This window comes from Neovison vison, chromosome 4 (assembly GCF_020171115.1).
Source record: "Neovison vison isolate M4711 chromosome 4, ASM_NN_V1, whole genome shotgun sequence".
Taxonomy (NCBI): domain Eukaryota; kingdom Metazoa; phylum Chordata; class Mammalia; order Carnivora; family Mustelidae; genus Neogale; species Neogale vison.
In genome coordinates this window covers 219,311,930-219,321,890 of record NC_058094.1, presented here as the reverse complement: position 1 = coordinate 219,321,890, position 9,961 = coordinate 219,311,930, and the positions used below count along the sequence as shown (strand labels likewise).

Sequence of the window (9,961 nt, the reverse complement as noted above, 5' to 3'; positions counted from 1 at the left end):
ATATTTGGACATTGGGAAAGAAAGGCATCCCCAGAAGCCTGGAAAATGTGGAGATACTAAAGTCATAGTCATTTCATTTAATAAGCATTACATAGCATTTCCTATTTCCCATAAGAACTCACTGTTGTAAATACTTTATAATTAAATCTGAACAGATCAGTGAGGAGTAGAGATTGACTCAGTAATCAAAAATCTCCCAACAGAGAAAACCCTCACTGGCAAATTCTAGTGAACATTTAAAGAGAAATTAACACCCATCCTTCTCAGACTCTTCCAAAAAGTTGAAGAGGAGGGAACACTTCCAAACTCATTGTAAGAAGCCAACATGAGTCTGATACCAAAGCCAGAGAAGGAAGGATGCATCAGAGACATAAAACTGTCTCTGATGGAACCCACTATTTGTCTCATATCTCTGCAGGGAGTGGAGGGTAGTTAAGTTCCCATATAAGGCTAACTTAAAACAGGAGTGTAGCACATTGGAGAGTAATAAATGTCAAAGATAAAAACTGAACAAGTAAGAAGAATGATTTTATTCAGACTATTGCAGTAAGAACACCCCAGATCCAAAGATCAGAGTGTCTCAGCAGGATGGCTTTGCCTTAAGACTTCTAGAGGGAGAAATAAACATGTTTACAGGTGGGGAGTTTTGTAGTTGACAAAAACAACTGGTTTCAGTCAGGGAACTTCTCAGTCAGCTGAACAAAAAGTGTTTTCTCTGTGTTTAACCAGTTTCAGGGGTAAAAGGAATTCTAAGCTTAGCTAATCACTCATGAGACAAAGAACAGGGAGATGGGAGGGTCAGTTCTGGCCACCTTAGCAGCTGCAAGTAAAAAGGGAAAGGTCTGTGTCTGGTTTTGTCACAGGTAAACAAGAGAGTCATCCCGAGTTTTATGGGAGCCACAAGAAAGAGTGGCAAAGTCTCTAGTAACTCCTGTGCAGAAGGGTAATTCTTTGTGGTAAGCCATTTCTCCAAACCCAAAATTCTGAGGATTTTTAACAGTCACTGTTTCTGGGAGCACAGGGCTCAGATGAAGTTTAACATGTCAGAGGAAATCCAGAGATTCAATCTGAGTCCTGATTTTGCCAATAACTTCCTCTTCACAGCCATAGCTTCCTCTTCATGAAAATGGGGAGCAAGGGATGGTTTATTAAATTTATTTCTAAATAAATTATCTGAATGTTTGGTGAGTCTCTACAAATGGCTAGAGACCCTTTAGAAGAAGGGAGATGGCAAATGAGGGTGGCAGGGAGGGACACCGTCATAAAGGGAGGATGGGACAACAAAGAAAGGCCATGTCACAGAGAGGGAAGGAAACATGTCAGCAGATACATCAAACTCCTGAGATATTTGCGATCAGAGAGGAGACATCAGGTGCTTGAATTGGTTTGCTCCTTCCTCTTCCACCCTGCATCAGAGACAGTGCCAAGCTGGGCGTCATATAATTGGGTTTTGAGCAGCCCTAGTCTCAAGATTGCTATGAGATCCTTGTTTCTTCCTCTAAGCCCCAGTTAAGGTTTCTGTCCAGCTGTCGTGGCCAAGGACACTTGGCTAAAGACTGGGACGGTTTGCAGCTTGATCCAACTAGCCCACTTCTGGCAAGATTCATGCCTGCCATGAAGCCCTGTCTCATCTTCACTCTTCTAAGCACAGCTGGTGAGCAGCGGGCCTTGGCTTCCTGGAGAGGGATAGGTCGGGTGGGTCGGAAGGGGAAGTAGGCAGCCACCACTGAAGAGAAAGGAAAAGGTGGGCATTTCTTTCAATTAACTGCGGAAGGAAACAAAAGGAACCACTCCCTCTGCTGACTTATCCCATCAGGACGCTCTCACGGTCCCTCTGAGCCCTGTGCTCATGGCGGGATAAGTCACTATAGTGCCTCACTCTCTCCTGAGGCTCAAGTGGGGTATTTTTTGGACTGCCACTTTTTCTGGCCAGCCACATCGCCCTCTGGGCAGGTGGACCCGGAGGAGTGTGCGGGGAAGGCAAGTGGGTTGGGTACACTAGAAGCCTTATATCCCTGCCCCAAGCCTTTCTATACCTCTCACTACCAAAGTCAGGTGGTATGTAATTATGACTTTCTTGTTTATTTGGCAAAAGTTAGTTAGAAATAATGTTTTGAAAAAAAAAAATATTGGTTTGAAAGGACTAATGCATCCCCCCCCCGGCCCCTTTTTGTAATATACCACACTGCCAATCAGGGTTTCTGATCAGCGCATGAGTTAGTCTCACAGAATTTTAATATATTTCCATCTCAAACAAAGACATGTGTCAAGGTCCCTAATGCATATAGTTTTGGTGACATGTATGATTCCTTCTGATTTTTAAAATGATGTTTAAAATAATTTGTAGTCCCTGGTATTATCTTTTTTTTCTTTTATTTTCAGCATAACAGTATTCATTATTTTTGCACCACACCCAGTGCTCCATGCAATCCATGCCCTCTATAATACCCATCACCTGGTACCCCGACCTCCCACCCCCCTGCCACTTCAAACCCCTCAGATTGTTTTTTCAGAGTCCATAGTCTCTCATGGTTCACCTCCCCTTCCAATTTCCCCCAACTCCCTTCTCCTCTCTAACACCCATGTCCTTCATGCTATTTGTTATGCTCCACAAATAAGTGAAACCATATGATAATTGACACTCTCTGCTTGACTTATTTCACTCAGCCTAGTATTATCTTTAAAAGCCTCAGGTCAGAGAAAAACTACCCTAGCCAACTCTTGCCTCTCATTCTGTTTGACTCTCTTTCTACCTGTGACTCTATTAATTCTTTAGGAGTTATTCTGGCCACAGATCCTAAAGATGATGACCCGAACTTACCAGAAGATTTTACTATTCCATACATGGTCTATCTGCAGTCCAGATCAGAACCCTGTGTGGGGTCTCTCATTCACCCTGAGTGGGTATTGACAGCTGCCCACTGCCCTTTACCGTAAGTATCCCTTTGTTCCTGGGAGCTGAGAGGGATCTGTTTAAACAAAAGCAGGTCTGGTGGGGCATCCCAACCACCCTTAATGACATTCTAAGGGAACGGGAAAACCAGAGAAGAGAGAGGATCTCCTTCCCAGTAGGAAAAATAACACACATTTGGGTGGTTTAGGAGGAGATCAATAGGAAGGTATCAGGAGACTCTCTCACGGAGAATAAATAATATCCATTCATTCAACATATTATTAGGCATTTACTATGTCTAGGAACTGTTTAATGCACTGAGAAAAGAGCAAAGAAACAAGATGGAAATAAATTTTCTCTCCTGAAGCTTATATTCTGGTAGAGGACATAAGCCAAAACAAATAAACACCCAAAAATAAAACACCAAAGAATGGCAAGCTGTAACATACAGGAATGAAACCAGAGATCTGCTCTGGTTAAGGTGGTCATTTCAGGCCACATTGAAGAGAGGAGACCAACAGGAAGAGGAGGAGGCAGCTGAATGCATAAAGCCTGGGAGAACAACCCAGGTAGAGGGTATGTACAGTCCCTGAAGTAATGAAGGTATTTGGCCAACTTTAAGACCAATGTGGCCTGTAGTGAGTAGCGGAATGCCTACAGAGTGAGGGAAGAGTCAGGCAGAAGCCACAGGATGCAGGCAACAGGAGAAAGACAAGGGAACAAGGCACAAAATCCTGCTCTCCCTTGTAAATCTGCATCCCTGCTGTGACTGCATGAGAATGTGCAGTGTACCTGGGACCTATTCAGAGTTTCAAGAGTCTACAAGGCTCATTTAAAACTCAGTTCTCAGCCACCTGATCATTCAAGACCATTTATTCAAACACAGATGGACCCCCTGCTCCGCACATGATAAGACATACAAAGGAAAGATAGTTCATCCCCTCCAAGAAGGGGAGTTGGAAAATTCGATATTCTTTTCTCAGCCATATCTAGTGCATGAACTGTTTTGGGTAGGAAATGGTGCTTGTATCTGGACTCCTGATGATGAAGTGGGTGTGTTTGAATGTGTCCAGGAAATACAATCGAAAATCATAATGGGAATCCTGATAGACTAAGAGCCTTGGGGATCAATGATAAAGAAGGCAGCACATTGCAAATATAGTGACATGGGCTTGAGAGGACCTAAGAATATCTAGAAATGAAGGGTATTATACACTTGCTCAAGAACTGCTTGAGACAACATGTCTCAAGGCACATCTCTATTACTTACCCACTCAGATTTTCCAAATCTTAGTACCAGTAATAAAACTAGACTGTACCAAGTGTGTTCTAGGTGACTGATATATGCCAGATTTTATATATACACTGGCTCTAGACCCTAATACAACAACCCCGTAAACTAGTACAATTTGACAAACCAAAGCAGGTCACTTCAGTTCTCAGGAACGAGAGAGAAAATGAAGATGACTGGGGAGGTCACTTCTGACATTTGTTGCCATTCTGACAATTCTGTGACATTCTCTTTCCCAACTTCCTGCCCCCTTTCTTCCAAAGCATTAAAATCCGACTGGGAGTTTATCAACCCAGCATCAGAAATAAGAAAGAGCAGATACGGAATTACTCATTGATTATCCCTGCCCCTGAGTTCAAGGCACGATCTCTGGAGAATGACCTGATGCTGATAAAACTGTCCAAGCCTGCTGTACTCAACTCCCACGTGGGGACCATAGCCATATCTATGGAGCCCTTAACATTTAATGATTCCTGCTTTATCCCAACCTGGACTTGGAATGAATACAAAAACCGTAAGTGTTTGAGTCTGTGTTCTTCATCCTGAGGAGGTTTTGGAGCTGGGAAAAAATGTGGAGGGATATACTTGAAGGGAATGCTTGCCATGAGGTAATGTTTTTGACCCTACAGTGATTATTGCCAGGACCTTATCCTACCAAGGTTGTAAGCCAAGAAATATCATTCAGAGAGTGATACAGAGCAGCCAATCTGACACTAATGAGTGGACCAGGCAGTAACTGCCCTATCTCTAGAATATTCAAGACCAGAGTCCAGGGAACTGAATTCAGGTAACAGTGGAGGAACTAGAAGTCCTGTGGGAAGCTGGCTTACTGTCTCATTGACAGCTGCTGAAAGTCCACCACGCAATTTATCCAACAGCAGTGAGAAAACCAAAAACAGAACTTACAGCGAGGTGACGGAGGACACTTCCCATCCCCTGCCACAGACAACCCAGTCTATGTTGATGATGATTCACTTAAGCAGACCCTGGGAGACGAGGGTAGCTGAGAGAGCTCTTCCCACCCAGAGTGCAACTCTTATACCCACTGCTTTCCCCAAAAGCTCCCCCTCACAGGTGGACACCAGGGCCTGCACAGGGGCATTGATTTTGATTATGACATACTGTTGGTGTGTCTCTGGCCTTGACCTACCTCTGAGAAAAATTGCCACAGACCCTGTTGCCGGCATGCATGATTCCAGCCTCTGAGCGCTCTTGGCATGGGCAGAGTAAATCCAGTCTCTGCAGGAGCATGCTTTACAAAGGGCACTTTATGAAGAAAGTTGCTTTCATATGCATTTGTTGGTTATTAGTGGGTCTTTACTTCATGGGGCTGCTAAAAACCTGCCATACCCTCTTTAGGGATTGTCAAAGGATAATGGGGCCACCCTCAATAGCTGAAATGAAATGACAAAGCTAAATTTATTAATGATTATAGTAAGGAGGAACAAAGCTCAACAGACACCAGTCTTACTGAGCAGAGCAGAGTACTGGGCCTAGATGGGGTTTGGGGAAAGCTTTTGGTACAGAGATTGGAGGACTTTCAGAGGCCTAAAGGAGTTTACATCTGTAGGGGCGTGGCGGTTGTTCATTGTTTGGCACTTTCTGGCATGTTTATTGCAAGGGGGTCAGATTGGCTGATTTTATTTTATTTTTTTATTTTTTTATTACAGATTTTTATTTATTTATTTGACACAGAGAGAGAGATCACAAGTAGGCAGAGAGGCAGGCAGAGGGGAAGAGGGAAGCAGGCTCCCCGCTGAGTAGAGAGCCCGATGTAGGGCTCCATCCCAGGACTCTGGGATCATGATCTGAGCCAAAGGCAAAGGCTTAACCCATGGAGCCACCCAGGTACTCCCAGACTGGCTGATTTTACAAAGGTGACATTGATTGTCTTGTTGAGTCTGTGTTCACTGATGCAATTGTCATGACATTAATCAGGTTTACACCCAGCACTGATGGCCCCAGAACAATCCATCTGTCCCATAAAAACAAATAAAAAGTGGGAATTTTATATTCTCAGTATTTGGCAGCTTCATTTTTAATTCAGAAGAAAATTTCTGGGAATCTAAGTGAATATATTTTCTTTTTTAAAGATTTTATTTATTTATTTGACAGACAGAGATCACAAGTAGGCAGAAAGGCAGGCAGAGGTGGGGGGGAAGCAGGCTCCCTGCTGAGCAGAGAGCCCAATGCGGGGCTCAATCCCAGGACCCTGAGATCATGACCTGAGCTGAAGGCAGAGGTTTAACCCACTGAGCAATCCAGGCCCCCCATGAATATATTATCTGAAAAAATTGAAGTTTATGATTTTTATCCTGGACTTTCAAGTCTTATTCAAAGTAATTACAAAATTAATTTGTTACATACTGTTTGAAAACAAAATAAAATCATACAAAGGTTTTATCACATGGGTTCTGCATGTCAGAATCATAGTGACAAACTAATTCTGTAAGCTCTTTGGTGTAAGAGTTTGGATATTTATTAGGAATTCATTATTTCGAGTGCTTGGTTACTTTCATCTTGTTTATTCTACACATTTCAATTCAAGGTTAAAAACCTAAAACTGAACATAATTCCCCTTTCTTTTTTGACTTGACACTTCCTGTTTTAGGACATCAGGTTGATACACTATCAGAAAAATCCTGCTCTGTAAGCAACATTAGGGTTAGTTTGAGCAATCTCTAATCTGTCTTTTGTTGCCTTCCTCCTCATCTCTCCCACCAGAGATTAGAATTATATTGGTTAGAAATCTTGCATTCTGAGGTTAACAGTAGAGTAACAATTACAATGAGGGAGATGAACACTCTGACTTCTTTGGGGGAAATATATTCGTATCCTTATACACACACTTATAAATAATCCATTTATAAATGATCTATTTCATTAAAAAAGCAGCTTTAGACACATTACAAATAGTTTCTCCCTTTATGGTTAAATGTAAATGTAAAAATTAAATGAATAAATATAAAGAAGTTGACGTAGATGCGAAATATAAAGATTTCTTAGGGACAATGGGTTTGTGTCTTTTTTCATGGTCATTTATAATCTTCTGGTGGGTTTTCAAAGGTTTCTGAATTAGGCCAAGGAGATGGAGAATGCCAGATCTGTTGTCTGATATAAGGGAGAACGTCGTGATCTGAATCTGCAGCTCTGACATAGATACTGAATGGGAAACCCCCAGAAGGATGGAACGTGTTCACAAAGTAGGGAGTCATCACAAGAGTATGTGTGACAAGCACAGTAACTGTGGACTTCATCTGTCTTTTTTTCCCCATAGTTAGTGACCCTGACATCCTGACGTGGATAAACCAGCCTTCTCATCCCTTCAATTACTGCAAGAATATGGTAGGAAATAGAATGGCAGTACACATCATGTGTATGGGAAAACCTTTGAACATCATATCTAAAGTCAAGGTATTTTTCCTTTCTTCAGATAGAAAGATTGCAGGGGGTCCATGAAGAGGAGGGGTGATTGTAGAAAATCAAATGGTGCTCATCCAAAAGACCTGGAGTCCCTTTCTTCTCCCCCCAGATCTTTGGGTTGGTCATTAATTCCTCTTCCCTCATTTTATAGTTCTTGGTAGAACTATTTGTCATTTCTCCTCCTGCCTGAACTCAGGTTGGGCTCAAGCTTGAACCAAGAAAAGTTAGATCTAGGTGGATGTGAAGAAAGGGATGTTACCTTTCAAGAAAAATGAGTCTAGTCCTTTAGATGCCTCTGAGTCTATAATATGCCATGTCTTTGAATTTATTCTTTTTCCATGAGGACAAAGCAACATTGACCTCCTGTTCCCTCTCTCTGGCAGGAAGTCTCAGCTGCTCCAGCCATCTGCAATGGGAGGCTGCATGGAATCTTGTGCTGGGACAAAGGAAGTGTCACCCTGGGAAGTGAAGCTTTCTTCACAGAAGTCCATCACTATGCAAGATGGATCATGAAAACTATTAATACCCACTGAGGCACTCTGTTCCTCTGTCCCCAGGGAAACATCTTCATGATTTCTGTACTGAATTCACAACTCTCTTGACCTTTCTTGTTCTTGGATAGAATCCAAATAGAAAACATTCAGTTAAAAAAAAAAAAAGGCACTAAGAACTCATGCTTTGACCGCCAGTCTCTTTATACATTAACTGCCAGCATGATGAGAAATGTAGCAACGTGCCTGTCAAGTGTTCATCCCTTTCAAAAAGTATTGAGTTGTCAGCTCCTTAGCAGACATTGCATATGCTAGGGACACTTGAGAGACTATGACCTATGCTTGGCCATCAAGCAGCCAGTTATAACACCTTATGGCTATTGTTAAAATGGAGATAAGAAGTAAGTTTAAGGAAAGCAGAGGAAAAAAAAATTCCAGGTGTCACTGCGGGAAGACATTTCACCAAATAGGCAGACAAATTAGGAGAGAATATTATAAATCCGAGGGAACAGTTAAGTCAGTCAGAAAGGACAAAAATGTGGCATGTTCAGAAAATATAACTAAATAAATAATACTGGAGGGTAGAAAGTAAATTGTCTGCAGGGGAGGAGGCAAGATGTGATAAAAGATTATTATTTATAGGTTTAGATTGTGAAGGGCCTGAACTGTTTGGTGAAGGAATTTAGATTTTTATCCTGTTGAGATCAGAGGGAGGTGTCATACTCTATGGTAGAACCTCATCAAATTTCTGAATTGGGAGATACTGAAGAAGCAGAACCTGTAGAGTTTACACGTATTGACTGTGAGTAGAAAGAGAAGTGTCTGGAATAATGCCCAAGTTTCTGACTGGGACATCTGCGTAGATAAGGGTTCACAAACATGCAGAGAACCAATATTTTCATGTGTAAAGGGTCAGAGCACAGTCATGAGCAGGAAAGACAGGCATGTTATACATAAGATCCTTGAAGGACATGGAGGTGATCATGTCTAGCACACAGCTGGAGACAAAGATCTAGATCTTAGATAATGTCTGGGCAATGACAATAGGGGAGTTATATATTTATGGGTGGTAGCCATGGATTCAGCAGAGCTCTGTGCTAGTGGGAAGAGCTCTGAATGATGCTCAGTCCCTCTCTTGCCCTAGCATAGAGTGGAGAGACGTAGACCATCCAGGACCCATTGACCAAGACATCTAAAAATATGGAATTTAAAGGATTCCAAGTCACCCAAAAGTATGGATCTATAGTGAGAAGCCATGAAGTCACAAATAGGGGAGTGGCCGTATGATATGAGGTCATCTATTAGGAAGGGAAAGGGGATCAGAGAGGGTCAGTGAGTTTAGAGAGAATAATGACACGGAAAGAAAAGACTCTACAAAGAGGGAAGAGATTTGGCATTCCATCCCATGAGAGTGGGGGTGAATCCATGCAACTGTAGAGATTTCAGGAGAGGGGAGAAAGGTTGTTTCCAAGACACTGATATACTCTGCTTTTCTTCCTCCACCAAAGCAAAAAATTTAAAAAAAAAAAAGCTGGATTATGACTAAGCCCATAGCTTTTCCTGACACACAAACAAAAAGAATCAAATTCTCAACTTGGGATACACTAAGTCCAAGTTTAATTCAAGATGTTTCCTTTTCTTATAGTTCTTGGCCGTCCAAAGCACAAGTCCCTCTGTTTGCCTGTCTTCTCAGGCAGCCTTGATCCTAGTTTCTCCCTGCTTCCTGTCTCTGATTCACTCACTACCCAATACCCTTTGTCCCCTTTACTGATTCATATTATCCCAGAGTTTTTAATAAAATGATCATCTGATCATTTCTAAATTATGTCTTCAACACATACTGGCAATCCTGCATTTCCCAAG

General features: G+C 42.1%; 1 protein-coding gene across 1 annotated transcript; it reads left to right on the top strand.

The window, feature by feature from the left end:
* Positions 1 to 1,614: 1,614 nt before the first annotated feature.
* On the top strand, positions 1,615 to 8,140 carry LOC122904145 (probable inactive serine protease 58). Its single transcript, XM_044244618.1, has 5 exons — positions 1,615 to 1,654; positions 2,777 to 2,933; positions 4,448 to 4,698; positions 7,462 to 7,598; positions 7,991 to 8,140. The coding sequence occupies exons 1-5, from the start codon at positions 1,615 to 1,617 to the stop codon at positions 8,138 to 8,140; spliced, it is 735 nt and encodes a 244-aa protein (XP_044100553.1).
* Positions 8,141 to 9,961: the final 1,821 nt, after the last annotated feature.